The sequence below is a fragment of the Anser cygnoides genome, chromosome 2 (genome assembly GCF_040182565.1).
Source record: "Anser cygnoides isolate HZ-2024a breed goose chromosome 2, Taihu_goose_T2T_genome, whole genome shotgun sequence".
In the NCBI taxonomy this organism is placed as follows: domain Eukaryota; kingdom Metazoa; phylum Chordata; class Aves; order Anseriformes; family Anatidae; genus Anser; species Anser cygnoides.
Genome location: NC_089874.1, coordinates 48,359,617 through 48,381,577, shown reverse-complemented (window position 1 = coordinate 48,381,577; position 21,961 = coordinate 48,359,617). Strand labels below are relative to the sequence as shown.

Genomic DNA, 21,961 nt, shown 5'->3' with positions numbered 1-21,961 from the left:
CCTTCAGTACTAAAATTTGGTAGACTTTCTTCCTAGACTCATAACTAGAGCGAACTTGTTTCTTCTGCTTTACAATGGTCCTTTGATCTCAGGCATCCTTACGTAAGCACTAAGTTAAAAGATCACCCATTATGCGCATTATGCCTCATCAGCAGACTTGCAAGAGGTTGATGTGAAACATGGAATGTGTAAGCATTAAGTGTTTATTTTTCTCTTTTCTTTTCTTTTCTTTTCTTTTCTTTTCTTTTCTTTTCTTTTCTTTTCTTTTCTTTTCTTTTCTTTTCTTTTCTTTTCTTTTCTTTTCTTTTCTTTTCTTTTCTTTTCTTTTCTTTTCTTTTCTTTTCTTTTCTTTTCTTTTCTTTTCTTTTTTTTTTTTTCTTTTTTTTTTTTTTTTAATCAAAACCCAGCTTATAGTAAGAATCCAGTTAATATGCTTTAACTCCATCTTGTTAGTTAATGAATTTTTGGTTTAAAGTCTAACTGCACAAACTTGAAATCCATGTAAGCAAATGATACTCAGAAGTCATCAACAGGATAACAAGTTATGGTTTTGTATAATTTTGTATAATTATTACAATTTTTTTATTATCCTTTATCTCTTCTTGGTTATTTTACAGAGGACCTTGTGTTGAACTTGATTGCTTCTCTGCTCAGCATGTCCAAATGTGTTTGGTAGAATTTGAGGGGATACAATTGTTATATGATTGCACGATCTCAGTGTTGCAGTGCTCAAGGGAAGCCCAGAAGTTTGGAAGTGAGTTATTTCTCAGCTTGGAAAGAAAAGAGATCTCCTGGCCCCAGGCATAAGCAGGGTTTTCTGGCTCCTGAGCTGCTCTCACCACACAAGTCAGGTCCCTCCCTGAGTGGCTGCTCATCACCTTTACATTAGGGGGAATCACTCCAGCATGTATTTAGCGAACATATAACATATATATATTGAAGTGTATATATATATATATATATATATTGAAGTAGTACTCAGCAGCCTCCATTACCTGTGATTTATGGTGCAAGTCACCGTGACAGGAAAATTTTTACGCATTTTTCATCTGGGATAGACACGGGACTGCCTGTAACCGGGATGACAGCTGCAGTGAACGACCACTCTTAGCCTGTCCCAGTTTCTTAGATCTCAGAGGAGTATTGAGAGTATTCTTCATGCTTGCAATGAGATCTGTCACTGGTGTCTGCCGGCCAGAGACTCTTCACGCAGCGGTAACTCAAGCACGTATAGCTTTATGACCCACCAGAGGAACAGGACCGTACTTCCTACTCGAAGAGGGTATGGATGAAAGGAAAGCGAGCATGTCATTAATGCAAAATCTTCATTATTTTGAAAGTATTAACAGCACAGAAGCAGCACACTTCTGAAAAAACAAATATATATATATATATATACGCGGTCTGAAGGCAGCAGCCGAGGCCACGGGCACCCTGACCCCCTCCCAGGCACCTCGACCTCCTCCCAGGCACCTCTCCCAGGGGACAGCACCTCCTCCCGCTCCTCCTCCTTCCCCGCAGCCCCGGTACTCCCCAGCAGCGGCGGCGGCGAGCGGCGGAGGTGAGCGGTGTGAGGGCTCCGGCCCGCCGGGGCCCGGCGGCGGCGGCCCCGCGTCAGGCGCCCGGAGGGCGGCCCCGAGCTCGGCGCTCCCTCAGCGGGGGCGAGCGACCCCCGGTGAGAGGGGAGCCGGCCCGTTTGGGGTAGTCCCGCAGGGCCAGGGCCAGGGCGAGCCCTGCCAGGCGCCGGGCGGCCCTTCGGGAATGCGCTCGTCTTCAGCTCCACCTGCAGGCTCCTCGGGAAGGCCGCGAGTGTGTGCAGAGGGGGCTTCTCGCAAGGCTCAGCCCGCCCTGCCTGCCAAAATAGCCGTTAAAAGCGTGCTTCGGCGGCTGGAGGTCTGGGTGGGAGAAGGAGGGTGCTTGTCACTCCGAGCGGCTAGGGCAAGAGCACTGGGACTTGGTTTCCAGAGTCAGCAGGCTGCAGAGGTGTCAGGATATTGAAGGAGATTGAAGGGGGAAAAGAAGGGCAACCTTACGTTGAGAAAGTAAATCGCTAACTCCAAAGTCCATAGTTAACAAGTTGTAGCTGTTCTATTCAATAAGACCTTTCCTGAGATAATCTCATTCGTGCTTTATAATCAATGTGACTGCATAAATGGAAATCAAAAGCAGAACTTGGGGGCTAAAAGATAGTTTTGAACTCATATGGCACAGTCGTAAATTATCAAGATGCTGGCCTCTGAATGGACTGAACATTGAACAGGTGTAACATACAGTAGCTCTTTTGTTTAAGTGTTAGCGTGGCTGGTATGCTAGAAACAATAATGTATGCTTGTCTTATGAGCAAGGTTGCATAAAAATTGAACACAAAAGTTCTGCATGTGGAAGTGAATATCTTTAGCCAACTATATCATCAAGTAAGAAAAGGCATGTAATAGAGCCAATTGATTCCTGTTGTTAAAAAAGGTATAATGACTCACTTGAGGAGATGTCCTTCTGGTGTCTCGTTTTTGTAGGGCATGGAGGATCAGAAGCTGCCTTGTGTGCTAATTGACTGTATAGGAGAGAAGCATGGAGTATATGAAGAACATGCTGAATTTCTGAAGGAACATTTTTGTCTCATCACCATGAAAGAATATATTGAAAACAAGAAAATTCTTGGCAAAAAGATCAGAGCTATTTATATGTGGTATCACAAACCTGTTATTAATGAAGAATTACTCCAGAGCCTACCTAACCTGAAGATAGTTGCAAGCTCTGGAGTGGGAATAGATCATTTGGACCTGAACCTCCTCTCCCGCTATGGTGTGAAAGTGTCTAACACTCCATTTATTGTTTCCACTGATACTGCAGACTTGGGGATGGCTTTGATGCTGGCATCCTCCAGGAGACTTGTGGAAGGTAATAACTGAAATGCTTTCAGCCTTTTTAAAGAAAAGCTGGCTGTTCAAAACATTAGAAACATTAGAAAGTGTGTGCTGATGTGAAGGTAAGCTTAATAGTAGAAATGCAGAAAAATATGAAGACGAAGATGTTAATCTGTCATGCTGATGAGAACTTGCACATGGTGCATTCAATTTCTGAACAGATATATTATCAAGGTAGATATATGCCTTTTTCCAGATGGCCCTTAATTCAGGCTTCTTCTCCCTCAGGCCATAGCCACTTACTCATTCTACTTGCTCACTGCAGTCTTGCTTTTCAAGTTCTAATAAAAGAAGTTATTTGCAAGGAACCCTGAAGCCTGTCTTTGCCAAGCTGTTATGAATTTGAGTCATTATGAACAAACTGTCCAGAAATTTGTCCACCATGCACTGTATTTCTTCTCCCTGTGAGCTATGGTGTTTCTGTAAACTGGGAAACATATTTTGGCTTCACTGAAAGTCTTTTGATGGTACTACAATCTGTATTTCGTCAGTTACATTATTCAGTGCCTACAGCATAGGTGATATCTGTGGCACTGTCAGTTACATTAGTGCTGGTGATGAACTACCATGAGTGGGAAGCTGTATTGCTGAGGTGCATTTTAATTGAACAATAATTTGTACTGCAGACAATTATGAGTAGGTTTGGTGTTGTACATCAAAGTGAGGTTGCTGCTTTGGCCTTCCTTTCCTTGTCTTCCAAAAAGAGTCTGGATAGGCTTATATCCCAAGCAAGGAATCAATGTAAGAAATTGTGTTGCCAATGCAGCATTTTTTGAGTCTTGTCCAGAAACACAATAGCCTTATGTTATTGTTCCTCTGCTTCTGTGTTGTGTTATGATAAAAAGTAACCAGATGCCAGGAGCCGTACAATTCTTTACATGACATTTTTCCTTTTTTTTTCTTTCCCCTAAGGCTATCAAATGGCAGTTTCCCCTGACACTGAATATTTCCCTGCCAACTGGCTGGGGGATGAGGTTTCTGGAGCTACTCTAGGGATCATTGGAATGGGCACCATTGGCTACAAAGTGGCTGAGAGAGCCAAAGCCTTTGAAATGAAAATTTTGTACCACAACAGGAAACAGAGGTAAAAACAGTTACAGCTCCATGGAAAGTCTACTTTGTCACTGCTTTTGAATGTTGTTCATAGCTTTCACTGTCAAATTAATCTCATATTCTCCACGTGCTAGGATAGGATGATGTGTTCTCTGCATTATTGTTGAATATTGTAGGTGTTGGGAAGCAGCGAGGGGAGCTGCTCCCTAAGTGATAACACAGCCAGAAGGGCAGAGGCCTCTCTGGCCAGGGCCCAGCTCTTTGGCACAGAGGTCATGGCCAGGTTCATCCAAAAGTCCAAGCCATCAGGCAAGTTGATGGTGAGTGGTCTGGGCTGAAACCAAACCAGGGAGCTGACATGGGGTCTTGGCCACTGGGCAGGGTCAGGGGAGCGCCGGGGGACGGGCAGGGCCAGGCAGGGCTGACAGTACCCTTGGGGCCATGACAATAAGCAGCTCTCTTAGGACTGTCTCTTTAAGTGGCAAAACACCTACACTGGGTTCAGGATGGTCATTGATTGCACAGTTTATACAAAAACAAAGTCAGAAGGGAAGAGAACTGATAAATCTCATGGGTTTCCCTATGATCCAGTTACCTGGGCGTTCCTGTAATGTTGGTGACATTGCAATGTATTGAGGTATGGAGAAATTGTCCAGGATGACATAACTGCTGTGACTTACATATAGCAGGGATGCAGGTAGAAAAACCTCAGTCATCCTTTTAGAATCAGGTGGCCACGTGAACTGGACTCGCCAGCCCTTTGGTTGTCTTCTGTATGAAACGCATGTGCCCTTCTGTGTGCCTGTTTGTCAGGGCCCGCTCCCACATACTGTGCCTCATTTACTTCTGTGGGAACCTGGTGGGAGCAACACAATGCACGCCCTGATTTGTCCTGATACGGATCAAAATGCTGTCTGATCCTACAGGAGGTAGTTTCAGTGAGACAGCGCTGATACACATAGGAAGCAGACTGCTGTTGACACAGATTTCTGAAAATTGCCCTGCCCTGCCTCATCTGTTTCCTCAGCAATTTTCGGATGAGTTACTTTTCACAGGGAAGGGAATTCATGTCAGACATCAGTTTTGCATTTGGGTTAGAAAAGAACCAATTCTTACATCCAGAAGCTGTGATTTAAAGCATTTATTTTATTATTTATTCAGTGCATTTATGTGCATTTCTTACTTTCCTCCCATGGGTATAGTACTGCACATTTTTGTATAGTGCACTTGATATTGTGGGAAACAGAGCTTAAAATTTTTCTTTATTGAATTTCAGCCAGATAATTAGCTAGCTGCTTCTTAATGAAGAGCAAAGAAAAAAATGAAGAAGCATTTTCTCTAATGCTGATTTGAACTTTTTCTGCAACTTGTTGCTTACTATTAGAGTTCGATTTTCTCTTCCTCCCTTCCCTCCCCCCCCAGAAACAAGGAAGAAGAAAATGCTGTTGGAGCCATCTACTGTAAGAAGATAGATGATTTGCTCCAGCAATCAGATTTTGTGATGCTAGCTGTGAACCTGACACCTCAGACACACAAATTGATTGGGAAGAGGGAACTACAGCTGATGAAACCCACGGCTACTCTCATTAACATCAGCAGAGGTAGGGTACAGTATAGATAACTGCCAGTGAACCATAATGTAGTTTCATTAAGTTTTTGTATAGAAAGAGCTGGGAAAACCCAACCCCAATAAAGAGTCTGTTACTCTGAAATTTTCAGTTAAATTTATGATTACTAAATTATTTAGCCCATGGTCATATCTCAGCAAAATATTTAAGCATTTCCATAATGAGCAAGTACGTCTCTAAAATGTTTCAAGTGTCAGAAGCCTGTGTGTATTTATATAATGTCTAACTTAAGCTTTTTATTTTCTTCTCTACTTAATGCAGTGTGCTTCCTAACATAGATCTAGTGGCAAAGCTCACTCTGAAGCCTGGTGCTGTACTTTATTTTATGCTGCTACATCCTGCCTTTTAAAATTCCCAATTGTCCAACTCTGATGTGTGTACCCAAGCTTCCTCCTCCTGGCTGACCACCCTCTGCTGCTATTTCTGCTTTGTGAACATCACTATCTCTACAATTTGCCTAACCATCATGCCAAAAAAGATGGTGGAAGAACTGTGTGAAATATGAAGATAAGAGTATCTTTCTTACTGTAACCTAGGTCTGGTTGTAGAGCAGGATGATTTGGTGGAAGCCCTTCAGAACAAAGTTATTAAGGCAGCTGCTCTGGATGTGACATACCCTGAACCTTTGCCAAGGTAGGACATGTATTTAAGTTAGTGTGTGTGCGTACACGTTTGTGGGCATGTGAGAAATTACATAATTTTTTTAGTATTCCTGTACATAATGTATATGCACTAGTCCTACTGAAATGATGTCCCCAGTCCTGTAGCAGCCAAACAAAATCCACACTCATTTGGAAGATTTATTACATAAAAAGCTGCAAGCCAAGTATCAGTTTGAACTCTACTTTGAGTACACTAAAGTCATACAATTAGTTTTTAGTTATTATTTTAAGCATCTTCCTGGTGCATTTTCATGTGCTGAAGAAGCACACTCTCTGACTGAATACCTCAGCATTTCTTTTCTTTTCCCAGGGATCACCCGTTGTTAAAAATGGAGAATGTTTTAATAACTCCTCACATTGGAAGTGCCACCAAAAAGACACGCCACCTTATGATGGAAAACATGACTGAAAGCATACAAGCAGCTCTTACAAGTCTTCCTATCCCTCATGAAGTATTACTGTAAAGTGCCTTGCATTTAATGTTAACATCATTAGTGTTTATCCTAGTGTGAGGAAACAGTAATTTGATAACCTTTCATGTAATTAGCCCATATATGTCATACAGATTAAATGTACAAGTATGATTTTAATTAGATGGTTTTAATTTAGGGTTTTAGTGGTTTTAATTCATTTAAATAACAAAAAGTGATTCTGTGTGAAAAAGATCCATATTTTCTCATGAACTTCAGTGAAAAACTCGAGTCGAGTCTTAAATTGGTACTATTCATGCTGCTTGCATCCTCTTAGAATTGCACATCAACATAACACTGAACCGAAGGACATTTTAATCATTACATAGCCCTGTATTCTGGTGCCACTCATGACCTACAGTAAACTGCGGCAAACTGCAGACAGCATTTTAGACCAACTGCTCCTGAAAGTCCAGCAGCAACGAAACTATTCTCTCTTTGGAGAATAATTTGCAAGGCCTTTGCTGGTACAGTCTTATAGAAATGTAGCAACCGCATTTATTTTCACTTCTGGGATAACTCAGTTATGCAAATAAGCGAGCCTGTGCATAAATTGTCTGCACAGGGCTTGGGGTTGGCTATGCGTGGCAGGAGTCTGAATTTTCCCCCATTTTTTCCATGGATTTTCCATGTCACACAGACACATTCCCAAGTGACAATTCAGTGCTATCAAAACTGGCCTGTGGGTTCATTTTTTGTTGTATCACCCCTTTGTTGCCGTTGTGGTTTACCCCTTGCAGGCACGCAGGCAGCTCAGCACCACACAGCCGCTCACTCACTTTCCTTAGGTGGGATTGTGGAGAGAATCAGAAAAGTAAAGTAGGTTGAGATAAAGACAGTTTACTAGGTAAAAGCAAAAGCCGTGCATGGAAGCAAAGCAAAACAAGGAGTTCATTTGTTACTTCCCATCAGCAGGCAGGTCTTCAGCCGCTTCCAGCAAAGCACGGCTCGCCATGTACTACAGTTTCTTGGGAAGACAAATGGCATCACTCTGAATGTGACCCCCCTTCCTCTTTCTTTACTCCAGCTTTTATTGCTGAGCACGAGGTGATACGGTATGGATGATCTCTTGGTCGGTTTGTTCTGGCTGTGTCCCCTCCCAGGTCCTGGTGCACCCGCAGCCTCCTCGCTGTCGGGGCAGCAAGAGAAGCACAAAAATCCTTGGCTCTGTGTAAGCACTGCTCTGCAACAACTAAAAACATCGCTGTTATCGCCAAAAAAAACATCCCAAACACAGCATCTTGTGAGCCTCTGGGAAGAAAAACCGACTCTATCCCAGCCAAAACAGCGACCCGGCAGCAGGCCGCCGTCGCCTCAGCGGGGCGGGGCCCTGTGGCACCTCGCCGCCCCAGGGGGCAGGCGCTCAGCCCGGGGCTGCCGCGCCGGCAGGGGGAGCCAGCGCCCCTCAGGAGCCGCCGCCGCCGCCGCCGGTTGCTCCCGCGGCCGGGCCGCGCCGGGGGCATGTGGCGGAGCGGGGCGGTGGCGGGCGCGGTGCGGCGGGCGGCGGGGCCGGCCTGCTGCCGGGCGCTGCGCAGCTCGGCCGCCTCGTGCGGCTCCAGGAACCTGCTGAAGAAAATGCTCCACAAGAACAAGTAGGTGCGGGGCCGAGGGGGCCGGGCCTCGCCCGCCGGAGCTCCGCGTAGCCGCGGGCCGGGGCGAGGCTCTCGGTCTGCGCTGCCGTCGGCCGCCTCCTGGGGGCCGCCTCACGCCGGGCCTGGGGAACCAACGGGCTCCTGCGGTGACCGGGCTGGGGCCGCCCGGGCTCGCGGGCACACGGGGAGGGCGAGGCCGGTTGTAGTTATCCCACAGTACGGAAACGTTAGCGCTTGTCTCCCCCTTGCCCCCCTGGTGTAACTTCTGCTGTGGACGGGAAGCATCGCTGCGTGTCACCCTAATGCGTAAACGTTATGGGGGAAACTGGAAATGTAGCGGCGCGGCTGGGTGTGTGTCTTCAGGCAGGTGACGTTTTAATTAAGCAGGGTACCCATCATTTCTCTGAGTTGATGAAAGATAAAACTGTGTGCCTCTCCTTTTTCCAAAAGAAAGAAGTTTTGGTATGACAGCCCTACCCTGGAGTCTAAAATGGTAAGTACAGGCTTCTAAAATGCTGTGCTCATCTCTTCCAGGGAGAACAAGCTTAAATTTCCTCCATTACCTGTGACTTTGGGAAAAGCATTTTCTGGTGGAGAAAGAGCAGAATTTAATGAGTGAACGGTAGCACTTCAGTTTTACTGTGATATGCTAGGATTGCTGCAAGAGAAGCTGTTTGTCAAGCTCTTCCCTTGACCATTTCTTCCTTTGTGCCATTTTTTAATCTGTACTAGCACCAGCACTTCCCTTCGTGGTTTTGAGCCTGTATCAAAAAACTGGTCTAGGTTAAAACTTCTGTATAGACACTTAGTTTTAATCCAGATCATTTCCCAGTAAGGTTCTCAGCAAGTCTTGGGTGCATATAACCTGTGCCTAGCACAAATAAGGGGATACACTACAAGAGAAAGCAGACAGTTTCTTATGTAAGTGGCATTGTTACTTTGTGGCAGCAAAAACAAACAAAAAAGAAACAGTGGCCAAGTGGGACAAAGTTGCTTTTTGGTCAAGTACAGCATTGTGGTCTTCTCCTGTAAGAAGTGTAGGAGTACGTGGAGTAGATGTTCTGTGGATCCTTTCGGAAGAAGTGTCTGTTACATGGTTGCCTGTGATTTCAAGGAACTAGGTTTAATGATCCAGGAAATCTTATCCAGACCAGTTTTCGTATGCTGAAAATGATAGTGTGCATGCTAGAAGTATCAGTGATTTGCACATGCTAGAAGTATCAGTGGCTGGATTTGCTTTCAGTTCTTACTGGTGGGAGGCAAATTCAGATCAGCAGTCTGGAGACGGTGGTACCAGTCACAGAATGACAGGCCTCTGACTTCATTGCCTTTAATTACTGGATATGCTGGGATTTCTTTAACTTCTAGTTACAATTGTTCTCACAGATCTCTGTGTGGGCAAACCACGCTGCAAAAAATAAGTGCATGAAACTTACCTAGAAAACAAATTATGTTTGGTTTTCAAGCAATCAATGTTTTTCAGTTAACACCAGCTATATTTTAGAAAACTGATTTATTGAGCTACAAAATAGTAAAGTAAGAAATTTTGACTGTAGTACATAAAGGTCAAAGATTTTATCAGTAGAAATATTCTTTACTGAAACATCTGATACATAAGACCTGTATAAAGCTATGACAGCTGCAACAATGCCATTCTAAGACTATACTTAGAGGTACAAAACTATATATAATTTCCTAATGTAAATTTGGAACAACTGTTTGTTTGTTTGTTCTAAGATGTACGAACCAACCAATTTGGCCTCTGTAATGAAAGATGACCATACCAAAACTAGGAAAGAAGATACCGTACGCTGTAGAGTCTTGAATAGTCTTATTCATAAAGCTGTGTCAGAGATGATGAGTACCGGTGAAGTTAATCAAGAGCTTCATGACCTCAAGCTGGAAATCTGCAAGGCAAGTGAAAAAAGCTACAGTTTCTGTTGAGCAGCTGTGACTACAACCTGAGGCTGGTGTGTTGTGCTGAAGGAGCCCCCAGGTATTGTGATGCATGCAGGAAGAGTTTTGCAGCATTGCTGCTGCACAGCAAAATGAGCCTCAGTTCACCTTTCATGTAAGGAGAGTTTTGCCACTGTTGCACCTCATTTAGTAGACCTTTGTCAGTATAATGCTAATGCCACTTAGGCCAACTAAAAAATGGTGTTGCTGGTATGTTTGTTTTTCCTGTTATTTGTACATGTACAATTTGTATTGCCCTTTCAGAAGGAGGAGCCTGATTTTTACCAACACAAATGTATCTTTCCAGGAGTCTTTATGCAGCTGCGTGAGAGCTTATTCATCCTTGAGTCCCTTACCAGCTTCATTATGACCTAAATGGGTCATGAGCTTAGAGCAAAAAAGTCAAGACTTAAGACAATGGCATTGGCAAGCAAGGTTTCAGAAAGAGTTGGAATTTGTAGCTAATTGTGTCTCATTTTGTCATAATTCACAGGTGTAAAAAGGATGTTACAACTGTGATTCAGGAACTAAGTCAGTCTCCATATTCTTGTTTACTGTCAGTAGTTTTTTCTCTATGTCTGCTGTTCTTTTCAAATGAAATGATAAAAATGTCAAGCTCAAAAGCTTGGCAGACTTAGCTTATTTGGTTAGAAATGTGGAAAAAAAATCATACATCATAACCGCATCTATGACAAAACGTTTGTCATTTACAATTGAAATGGATCTTTTTATTGGCTGATTTCATTCTGTCTTCAAACAAATTATTAAAATTACATGGGTGAAGTTAATTTTTTTTGGATCAGTATGTGCATTGTCCTACACACCATATTTCTCTGTAGGGCTTTAGGGATTGCTTGTCTAACCCTGATGGCACATAAAAATACTGGCTGTTGTCAGCAAGCCACAGTGCTTTCAGGAGACATTGCTGTAAATGAAACAACATATTTAACTTAAAAGTGAGGGAAAGAAACAGCCTTTTTCGAAATGTAGTGGAGATTTCTTTATAACAGTATAGTGCTTATCGTTCCTGTAGCACTGAGTCTTGGTCCTAATTTACTCTTATGCTAATTCTGATCTGATATTGTTACTTTCATTATAGAATCATAGAATAAAGTTTGATCACGCTTAAGATCATCTAGTCCAACTAACCTAGTTCTAAAGTCCACCATTAAACCACGCTACTAAGTTCTAAATCTACATGTTTCTTGAAGACCCCCAGGGATGGTGACTCAACCATTTCCCTGGACAGCCTGTTCCAATGCAGCACAACACTTGCAGTAAAGAAATTTCTCATGATATCCAACCGAAACCTCCCCTGGTGCAACTTGAGGTCATTTTCCCTCTTCTTGTCACTGGGTGCTTGGGAGAAGAGCCCAGTCCCCACCTTGTTATAGCCTCTTTTAAGATAATTGTACAGTGTGATAAGGTCTCCCCTGAACCTCCTTTTCCACAGGCTAAACAACCCCAGTTCCCTCAGACACTCCTCATAAGACCTGTGTTCTAGAGGCCTTGCTAGCTTTTTTGCTGTTCTCTGGGCACACGCCGTCACCTCAATGCCCTTCTTGTAGTGAGGGACCCAAAGCTAAACACAGTATTCAAGGTTGACTTTACCAGAGCCAAAGACAGAAGGACAATCATTTCCCTAGTCCTGCTGGCTACACTATTTCTGATACAAGCCAGGATGCCATTGGCCTTCTTGGCCACCTGAGCACACTGCTGGCTCATGATCACCAAGCTGTCAACTAATACCCCCAGGTCCCTTTCTGCTGAGCAGCCTGCCAGCCACTTTTTCCCCCAGCCTGCAGCATTGCATGGGGTTGTTTGCCCCAAGTGCAGGACCCAGCACTTAGCCTTGTTGAACCTCATACAGTTGGCCTCGGCCCATCAGTCCGGCCTATCCAGATCCCTCTGCAGAGTCCTCTTACCCTTGAGGAGATAACACTCGTGCCCAACTTGGTGTCTGTAAACTTACTGAGGGTGCACTCGATCCTCTCATCCAGATCATTGATAAAGATACTGAAGAGAATGGGCCCCAGTACTAAGCCCTGGGAGACACCACTAGTGACTGTCCTCCAGCAATTAACTCCATTCACCACGACTCTTTGGGCCCAGCTACCCAGCCAGTTTTTAATCCAATGAAGCACACACCTGTCCAGGCCTTGAGCAGCCAGTTTCTTCAGGAGAATGCTGTGGGAAATGGTATCAAAAACCTTACTGAAGTCTAGATAGACCACATCCACAGCCTTTGAGATGGTAGTACCCTCATGTTGACTAAATATAGCGCTGTCAGTAACATGGAGGTGTTGACATTTAAATTCACTGGGCAGTGAATTGCATAAATAAAAAAAAAGGTCTTCAGGTACTGAACATAAACCATAGCTCTGTGAAGGCACCGTGTAATTTTGGTTCTTAGAAGCAGGGATGAAAGAACACTTTCTCTTCAGAATTTAGATATCTAGTTTGAGTCACTGCATGTTTATTCATGAACCAGAGGCTTTGTTGTATATGAAGTGTGTATGTGCGTATATAGATGCAAAGTTTTAAAGTCACATTTGTCTTTTTGCAGGTTTCCCTGGCATCAAACTTCTCAGCATGTCGTGTGTACTGGAATCCTGCTGCTGTTACAGAGAATGAAAGTTATGTTGAAGGTTTACTGCAGAAGAGTGCTCCACGTATACGGTACTGCCATGTGATGAACAGTTAGACTGCTTCATAAATTCCTAGCTGTGTTATAGTAACAAATGAGTATTTCTGACTGTCTACATCTGACCTGTTAGGATGCTTTTGTATTTTATACATTTGGAGTCAGAGCATCTCCTGTGATGAGCCTCACAGGGCTGGATGGCTGTGTCAGACCAGCTGTGAATTCTCCCAGTGGAGTGCAGCTGGTTTACTTGGTTTCTCTGCTTTCATAGGTTTGGACTGAACTGAGCAGAAAGAAAGAGGAGTTTGGCTAAAGTAGCACTTCATTATACCAGTGATGGTGGCCTGAATATGCTGTACTTAACAGTAGGTCAGAATGTGATGCTGCACAAGAGGATTGGCAATTACAGTGGTTATCTCCGTACAGGCTCATTGTGCAATTCTGATCACTAGAGACACATTGGACCTCTAGAAGGGATGACTGATTTTATAGAAATCCTTCACAATGCTCAAGACAAAACAAAAATGTTACCATGTATTGATACATTTACTCATTTCTGGTGGAGGGTTCAATGAGTTTTCAGGATACCATGGAGACTTCTGTCTCCCTCTGTGCATGGCTTAACCCTCTGCTATCCAGCCAGTCTGTTGGAAGATCAGGATTTCACCCCATGGGGAAGGTGTCATTGAAGCATAATTGTAGGTCTATTTCTTTTTCCTCTGTTTCCCGAGGCCTGTAATTCCTGCTCCATCACAATGGCCTCCTTTACTCTCAACAGCTTCCACACTTTGAGCAGGAATGTTGCTGGCTGGGAAGATGACAAGGGAAGCTCAGTCAGTCCCTCTTGCAGCTACCATGTAGGGCTAGTTGTCTTGCCATGCTGTGAGGGCTCTATCCCACCACTGTTCTCACTGTTACAGTGGGGATGAGGAAGCCAAATCAGGATTGGAAAGACTTGAACCAGCCTGTGCATATAGGAGACAAATCTAATACCATCACTACTTAGGGATCTACAGCTAATAGTTTTTGTATGTTACACATTCAGAGTTGGGATTTTGCAGTGATGTTATTTAGTGCCTTTGCACTAACCAGAATGGATACAGGTCAGACTGTTAAGTTTTGCAATCTGGATCTTTAAATGTGTGGTACTGTTAGAATTAATTTAATGTATTTTACCTTTCCTCGAGGTGCTGTACTGTTATTCATACTGGTGAATGTTGTATTTTTGCAGGTATCTCCTGATGAGTCAGCAAATTTTAGGAAATGTACCCCCGATAGTATTTGTAAAAGACAAAGAAGCTGCAGCTGTAAAAAAGGTAATTGTAATCCTTGACTCAACGTACAAATATCATGCAGATGTAGGACTTAGATATCATAATGTTTAGGAATACTGAGAAAGCTGATATATTAATTGCTACATTAAAAATCAGTCTTTGTCTATGCTCGTTGTACTTCATGTTCCAAAGCGTTTTAGCAAAGAATCTTTAGTAAGATTCATGATTATATACAATGTAAAAGAACCTTTGCAGCCATTGCCTCATTAACTTTTTTTTGAGGCTACTATTAAAACTTCTGATGTGAGAAGCTTGTGACAGATAATTAATTAGGCTAAAAAATAAATCCTAAAAAATGATATTACATTTTTAAGGAATAATACATGTTAGTCAATATATGGGCATACGTGATTATGTATAAAATGAGGTCTGAGGAGCTGTCTTCCATATTTTAAATATTATGTGTTTTTAAAATGTCAGTGAATCTAATCCGTGATTTTTAGTTTTAGTTTTCTTACCCCAACCTTTTTCCATTTGTGAATTGTTATAATGTTTCTGGGGAAAGGCATATCTTTGCATAGAGGATGTAAGCTCACTCATACTATTTTTTCTCCCTTCTTTTTAACTTACCTTTATTATTTGTTGGGGGATCCTGTTGTTTCTCCTAGTAGAATGGGTCTCACCAGACATCTGAGATTCACTCAGAGAGTCGACTCTTAATTAAAGCAGCAAGAATTTAGCGGTACTTATATATCAGTTCAAGCTGGGTGCCTCTAAGGAGGGACCCTGCTCAAAATTTTCCATGGGTTCTTGTACCTGTACAATCTTTTTTTGTCCTCTATAGTCCAATCAGTTCTCAGCACATATACGTTATGTTCCTTCAGAATGGTGGTTCTTTGTTGCAGGGCAGGATGGGTTCTCTTACTGCCCACAGCAGGGTGGCTTCTGTTATCTCGGCAGGCTCTGATCTGGTGCAGCCCTTGGTCAATACATCCCCCCTTTCCCTGTTGGCGCCACCCAGTACCCACACAATGCCATTCACAGTTGCTCAGTCACCACTACATACCAGGTTCAGCTGATGCAGAGCTCATGCTGTGGTCTAAGGCATCACTAAATTTCCTCTACTAACGTGAAACAATAGCTACCTGAATTCCTTATATACCAGCAGCTTGTTTCTCCGAATACTCATTTTCTATCATGGTGTGGAAATAGTTTTAGAATAATGTTATTTGGAAATTCACTGTTACTAGGACAGTGAAGTGAGAATCCTGGAAGAGAAGAGTGACACCAATGAGTGAAATTATGTGCAAAATTGCCTCCTGAAGCTGTTGATGTGAATTTAAAGGACATTAGGTGAAAAGAGTATGTTCACATTTCTGTGCCCTGAAGTGCCTTATTCTTAGATGTGTTACTATTGTGACCATCATATGTAAATTCTGTTAATTACTTATGGGCTCATGTAGTGCATATTAGCAGAGCTGGAAGAAATAACAAAGCTTCATACTCTCTAGAAATGCAGTAAAATGGCTAGAACTTTTATTGGTGAAAAATTCTGATACTTTGATGACAGTGTACTGATCCACAGTGCAGATCTTTTTAACCTACGTTAGCACAAGAATAAAAATGAACTAAACACTTCTGGAGGCTGTTTGTATTTGTTCATACTCTCCACCTAATCACCACAAGAATTTTTACACAACCTACCTGTGATTATGGAAGTGCTTTGTTTACAGTCACTGTGTTATTAACTTATCTAGATGGAGCTACAAATAGATATTCCTGCAGGCCCTACCTTTCAGGTTGATTATTATGGAACCTGTTTTGTTAATCAGTGTATCTCAAACTTCTTTAAACAACCACTTACTCTTTTTGAAGATGAAAAACCCTTGGACCACCTTACCTTGAAGTTGTTTGAAGCACAGGCACCCAGAAAGTTAACCACTCAAGAAGTGCAAAATCCCTCCATATATAGCTCCTATCAGTGAATGGCACTAGAAAGCACTTGGATGGATCGTATTTTCATACTTTGAAGACCATCAGATGTATGTAATCTACAGATTCAAATAACAGGGCTTGAAATAACATAGCCGAAACTTTTTTAAGCTTTGCAAGAGAGAAGGAACATACTATTCAACTCTCATTAAAAGGATTAAACCCTGAATTAGAAGGGAAGGAATGCAAAGAAAAGAAGGAATAAAAGTTTTGAATGAGATAAACTGTACCTAATTGTGAAAAGTTTGTCGTTACTGAATATACTAGATTTTTAGCATTTACTGGTTATATATTAAAAGGGAACTTGGAACTCCCCTATAATAGAGACAAAAACTTGCAGAAATTGAAAAGAAACAGGCTGAGGGAGTTGGTGTATTTCAGCCTGGAGAAGAGAAAGCTCTTGGGACACCTTATAGTGGCCTTCAAGTACCTAAAGTGGGGTGACAAGAAAACTGGAGAGGAACTCTTCCAGGGAGTGTAGTGATAGGACAAGGAGTAATGGCTTTAAACTAAAAGAGGGGAGATTTATATTATATATAAGGAAGAAATTATTCACTCAGAGGGTGGTGAGGCACTGGAGCAGGTTGCCCAGAGAAGTTGTGGATGCCCCATCCCAGGAAGTATTCAGGGCCAGGTTGGATGGGGCTTTGAGCAACCTGGTCTGGTGGGAGGTGTCCCTGCCTATGGCAGGGGGGCTGGGATTAGATGATCTTTAAGGTTCCTTCCAAACCATTCCATACCTCTGTGAAATCCCGGTGTAAGGATGGTATGAAAAATGATTTGGAAGGCTGAAGTAAGACCATATAAAAAAAAAAAATTACATCTATCACACAATCCCTAACCAGCTGTTCAGAATATACATAAGGCAAAAAAAACCTTGTGAGAATAGTAACCCATGGCTCAGTTATACTATTTGACACAAACTTCCTATTCACAAGATCTGATGTGATGTAAATTCAGCTTACAGCCAGTGAAGAATTATACCCTAACATATATTTTGCAGTAGTGAAATGTAAATGGAGGAAAAAGCTATTTTGAAATGGTTTTGCTAAGTATTCTAACGTAGAAAAAAACATACTGTTTTGTATTTGTTTCTTGTAGAGGTATGAACAAAGTAATTTAGTACAGTGACTTTAATATGTATTGTCTTTGTGTATTTACAGGTTGAGGAATTATTGTCAATTGCTGATTTTGGACCTGAAGAAGAAAATATATTATCTCAAAATGATTCCAGGTGAGTTTTTTGAATTAAAATAATACAAATGTCCATTTTCATCTCTGTTGACCAGCTTAAAATAGGGTATTATTTGGCATGACACAAAGTTTATTTTAATTAGATGTGTATATTTTTGTTATCTCAGAGTTCAGCAACGTGTTGTAAGGAAATAAAAGGTAGAAAAGAGACTTTATGGAAGACCGTACAAATTAGGGGCCTTTTATTAAAAGAAAAAAAAAAAACAAAAAAACTAGGACAAAATATGTAATCATCCCAGAAAATCAGTGGCGTTTTAATTTGTTCTTTAAGCTTTCTTTGCTAACATCACACCCATTTATTAAAATTGAGAGAAAATATTTCTTACTGTATATGCTCTAGTCTACTTTCATATTTTAGTGCAGACACACTTTTATAGGTTATTTTTTCTGTGGTTCTTGTGCACAGGTACCTTGCTGCAGGTTTGCAAACATAGAAAGGGTTTTGTATAAAAGTGGACCTCTGTTAAGCTTGAAAAATGACTGAATTGTCATTTGTAACTGTATACTGTACTGTATATGCTTTTGGAGGCAACTAACCCATAAAGTGATGTCAGAACATAGTTCTAAAAATCAGCTGTGTTTAACATCTATACTTGAAGCAACACAGTCATAAGACCTTTTTACTTGCAGACCCAATACTTATTCTGGTATTAGTATCTTAACTTTTATTAGAGAAGTATTTTTGGAACTTCTTAGAATTCAAGATTCACTGTGTTTGCAATCGTTAAACATTTAAAAAAAATGTTTCAGAGCAGTAATATTTGTTTCTTGCTGTTAGTCTTCTCATGAGAATAAAAGCCTTATATTTACCAATATAAATAGATTGCTCGCCTTCCATTTGTCCACTTTTTTACTGGCATAAGTTTGGATTGTTATACTTGTGCATAGAATCATGGAATCATAGAATGCTTTGGATTGGAAGGGACCTTAAAGATCTTCTAATTCCATGCCATGGGCAGGTACACCTTCTATCAGACATACCTGCATACATTTTAGTGATCAATCTCTCTAAATTAACAAAATGTTACTTAATTTAGCATTCTTCTATGAGGGATTTTTGGCTCTTGAGGGACAATGATGATGATCTACTAGCATAATGATTATTTGAACTGGATGCTCAAAACCAGGAGCCTTCTACTGGTGTGCTGTAGTCTGTTGGTAGAAATGACTTTTCAGACTTTAATGCCTCATAGGACTGTTTATCAGTTGCAAATCAGAACTTGCTTCTTGGGGGAAATTGCTTGTTGTGACAGACTTTTCCACAGGGCACCTAACAGCTTGTTCCATTTGTATCTCGTGGGAATACTTCTGTCTAGCTTAAGGTGCTACGTGGACATTGGTATGTGTGTCTGATGTGTGCTAGGCACAGGCAGCTGTTTTTCACTTCTTGAAAAAGCTAGGAGTGGTCTAACTTCCTTGGGGCTCCCAGATCCAGTGCTCACTCTGGAATGAAATTTTAATCTGGAATATAGTTGTTTGCCCCCCCACGAATCTGTTGAAATGCTGACCAGATTATACGTAGCCAGTCCACACATAGTGCAGTGGTATTGCTTCCTTCTTAACATAAGGAGCACAATGCTGAACACAGGTCATTAATAAAGTCAAACTGAAAACTCCAGTTTATTTGTAGGTTCCTCAAGTTGTCCCAATTTGTATTGTTCCTTAAATTATATGCAGGGGGGAAAAATACATCTATTTTTTTTTCCTTTCCACAGTAAACCATTCTCATCAGCAACCCAATCTTCTGATTCACCCATGCGGTCTAATCTTTTTGGTATTGATCATGAACTGCTGAATAAGCAGATAATGGACTACAAAAGACTGAAAGTGTCAAGAGGTACAGAAAGCATTTGCTGGACACAAAAACAGGAGCAGCAGCTGTCAAAGATTCAAAAGAAAATGAAAAAGAAAAAGACGAGAAATCCTCCTGATGATGACATCACACCACAGAAACACTTACTGGACAGATACGAAGCTGATTATTTGGATGATAACACTGATTCAACCTCAGACTATGAAATAGAAGATGAATTACAGGAAGAGGTAAATGAATTGGAGGCAGGTGATGGCAAAACTCAAAGTCAGCCTCCTGTTAAACTGAAATGAAGTGGAAAAAGACACTGTTTGAAATGGAGGTTGACAACGGTAAACATAATTAATTAAATAAATAAAACACTGGAGGATTACTTTTGTATAGCCTGTTTACCACTTTCTCTTTCAAAAAAGATGTTTGCCACACATGGAGGTTTGCTAGCACAAGATGGTATGTAAGAAAAGTTAAAATGGTGTTTGTGACATTCTGTTAAGCAGCTTTAAAGCAGACACGGTTGTAGCGATTCCAGCTAGACAGCAGTTTTTAATAACAAAACATACATAGTGCAACACTGTATGCTAAAACTTCTTGCAGTTCTGTTATTTCCAATAAAATTATTGCTTCTGTGAAGAAATTTTATTTATTTATTTTTTCAGTAATCTGGGTAAGAATAATCACTAAGTGATGGTACCTGCTATTTCAAGATCAGGTCAGGAAGGAAGAGGGAAATGAAATACTGATAGTGGAGTTCAAAGAGCAGCCTTCAGCACAGGAAGACCAGAAGAGGATGTTCTCTAGGGATCCTAGTCTAATGGGGGGGACTCATTCCACAAGAAGGTAAAACCCATTGAGGCTATGGCCAGTAAAGTTACAACCCTGAAAGAAAAATCAAGTTATTTATGTTAATATTTAGAAAATGACGATTGTGCAAAGAGAATTGTAACCAGAAAAGAATGGAGAACTGCTGACCTCTTGAGAAAAATTGGGCAAAGCACTGACTGTGACTGAAAAAATGTACTGAAAGCTCAAAGGTGGAAAAAAAGGAGCAAGGAAGAGTGCCTCAGTAACTGTTTAAGATTTAGAAATGAATAAGGAATCATATAAAATTGGGAAATGACACTTCTTGGATATATTGACCTTTTATTAAGGTTAGGATAGGGTTAGGGTTAGGTTAGGGTTGAGTTAGGGTTAAGGTTATGGATAGGGTTAGGGATTTGGGTTAGGGTTAGGTTAGGGTTACGATTTAGTTATGGTTAGGGTTTATGTTAGGGTTAGGTTAGGGTTTATGGTTAGGGTTAAGGCTAGGTTAGGGTTAGAGGTTATGGGTAGGGTTAGATTAGGGTTAGGGTTAGAGTAAGGGTTCGGGTTCAGGTTAGGGTTGGATTAGCGTTAGGGTTAGGTGTAGGGTTGGATTAGAATTTCGGTTAGGGTTAGGGTTTGGGTTAGTGTAAAGGTTGGATTAGGGTTAGGGTTAGAGTTACGTTTAGATTTAGGGTTAGCGTTAGGGTTAGGTTTAGGTTTAGCATTATGTTTAGTGTTTGTATTAGGGCTAGGATTGGATTATAATTGCAATTAAAGTTAGGGTTAGAGGTACGGTTAGAGTTTGGGTAAGGGTTCGAGTTAGAATTACGGTTAGGGTTAGGTTGAGGGTTAGGGTTAGTGTTAGGTCTTGGAATGGATTAGTTTCACTTAGGGTTAGTGTTAGGATATGTTTTGGGGTTAGAGTTAGGTTTAGGGTTACGGTTAGGGTTTAGGTTGGATTTGGGATTAGGGTTAGGGTTGGATTAGAGTTAGCGTTAGTCTTTAGAGTTAGGTTTAGGTTTAGCGTTAGGGTTATGGTTAGAGTTAGGGTTTGGGTTAGGGTCAGGGCTAGGATTGGATTAGAGTTGGGATTAGGGTTAGAATTTTAGGTAGGGTTAGGGTTTGTGTTAGGGTAAGGGTTAGGGTTAGGGTTATGGTTACGTCTAGGGTTGGATTAGAGTTTCAGTTAGGATTAGGGTTAGCATTAGGTTTTGTGTTAGGGTTATGGTTAGGGTTATGGTTAGTTTTACAGTTATGTCTGGGTTAAGGCTAGGATTGGATTAGAGTTGCTAGTAGGGTTATGGTTAGAGGTAGGATTTGGGTTAGGGTTATGGTTCTTGGTGGATTAAAATTACGGTTAGGGTTAGGGTTTGGGTAAGGGTTAGGTTTAGAGTTAAGGTTAGCATTAGGATCAGGGTTTGGGTCGGGTTAGCTCTAGAGTTAGGGCTAGGATTGGATTAGAGTTGGGATTAGGTTTAGAGTTAGGAGTTGGGTTGGGGTTATGTTTAGGGTTAGGGCTAGGATTTGTTTTAGGGTTAGGGTTAGCTTTAGGTCTAGATTTACATCTAGGATTGGATTGGAGCTAAGATTAGGGTTAAGGTTAGGGTTAAGGTTAGGGCTAGGTTTAGGGTTATGGTTAACATTAGGGGTCGGTTAAGGGTAAGGGATAGGGTTAGAGTTTGGTCTAGGGTTAGGACTAGGATTGGATTAGAGTTGCAGTTAGGGTTAGGGTTAGGTTTAGCGTTTTTTGTGTTGTTATGGTTACAGTTAGGTTTATGGTTATATTTAGGGCTAGGTTTGGATTAGGTTTAGGGTTGGATTAGGAATGGGGGTTAGGGTTTTGGTTAGGGTTAGGGGTACTGTTAGGGTTAGGGTTTGAGTTAGGGTGAGGGTTAGGG

At 41.6% G+C, this 21,961-nt stretch overlaps 2 protein-coding genes across 5 annotated transcripts; both read left to right on the top strand.

The window, feature by feature from the left end:
- Positions 1 to 144: 144 nt before the first annotated feature.
- On the top strand, positions 145 to 6,968 carry LOC106038369 (probable 2-ketogluconate reductase). 4 transcript variants are annotated; one of them, XM_048075850.2, is made up of 6 exons: positions 145 to 188; positions 2,514 to 2,898; positions 3,837 to 4,008; positions 5,400 to 5,578; positions 6,142 to 6,238; positions 6,578 to 6,968. In XM_048075850.2, exons 1-6 carry the CDS (start codon positions 180 to 182, stop codon positions 6,729 to 6,731), a joined length of 996 nt encoding a protein of 331 aa, XP_047931807.2. In that variant the 5' UTR covers positions 145 to 179; the 3' UTR covers positions 6,732 to 6,968. The 4 variants fall into 4 exon arrangements, with proteins under 4 accessions (XP_047931807.2, XP_047931808.2, XP_013040303.2 ...); XM_048075851.2 differs by lacking the exon at positions 145 to 188 and adding an exon at positions 1,429 to 1,561; XM_013184849.3 differs by lacking the exon at positions 145 to 188 and adding an exon at positions 1,657 to 1,675.
- Positions 6,969 to 8,142: 1,174 nt separating this feature from the next.
- Positions 8,143 to 19,896, top strand: RBFA (ribosome binding factor A). Its single transcript, XM_066992035.1, has 7 exons — positions 8,143 to 8,329; positions 8,780 to 8,822; positions 10,067 to 10,243; positions 12,852 to 12,964; positions 14,161 to 14,245; positions 17,359 to 17,429; positions 19,165 to 19,896. The coding sequence occupies exons 1-7, from the start codon at positions 8,199 to 8,201 to the stop codon at positions 19,553 to 19,555; spliced, it is 1,011 nt and encodes a 336-aa protein (XP_066848136.1). The 5' UTR covers positions 8,143 to 8,198; the 3' UTR covers positions 19,556 to 19,896.
- Positions 19,897 to 21,961: the final 2,065 nt, after the last annotated feature.

Bases quoted from the DNA above. Each gene is read 5' to 3' on its own strand.
- RBFA (XM_066992035.1), top strand. From the start codon at position 8,199: ATGTGGCGGAGCGGGGCGGTGGCGGGCGCGGTGCGGCGGGCGGCGGGG. The intron at 8,823-10,066 runs GTAAGTACAGGC...GTTTGTTCTAAG, and splicing joins CTACCCTGGAGTCTAAAATG to ATGTACGAACCAACCAATTT. The intron at 14,246-17,358 runs GTAATTGTAATC...GTGTATTTACAG, and splicing joins AAGCTGCAGCTGTAAAAAAG to GTTGAGGAATTATTGTCAAT.
- LOC106038369 (XM_013184846.3), top strand. From the start codon at position 1,762: ATGCGCTCGTCTTCAGCTCCACCTGCAGGCTCCTCGGGAAGGCCGCGA. The intron at 4,009-5,399 runs GTAAAAACAGTT...CTCCCCCCCCAG, and splicing joins TACCACAACAGGAAACAGAG to AAACAAGGAAGAAGAAAATG. The intron at 5,579-6,141 runs GTAGGGTACAGT...ACTGTAACCTAG, and splicing joins TCTCATTAACATCAGCAGAG to GTCTGGTTGTAGAGCAGGAT.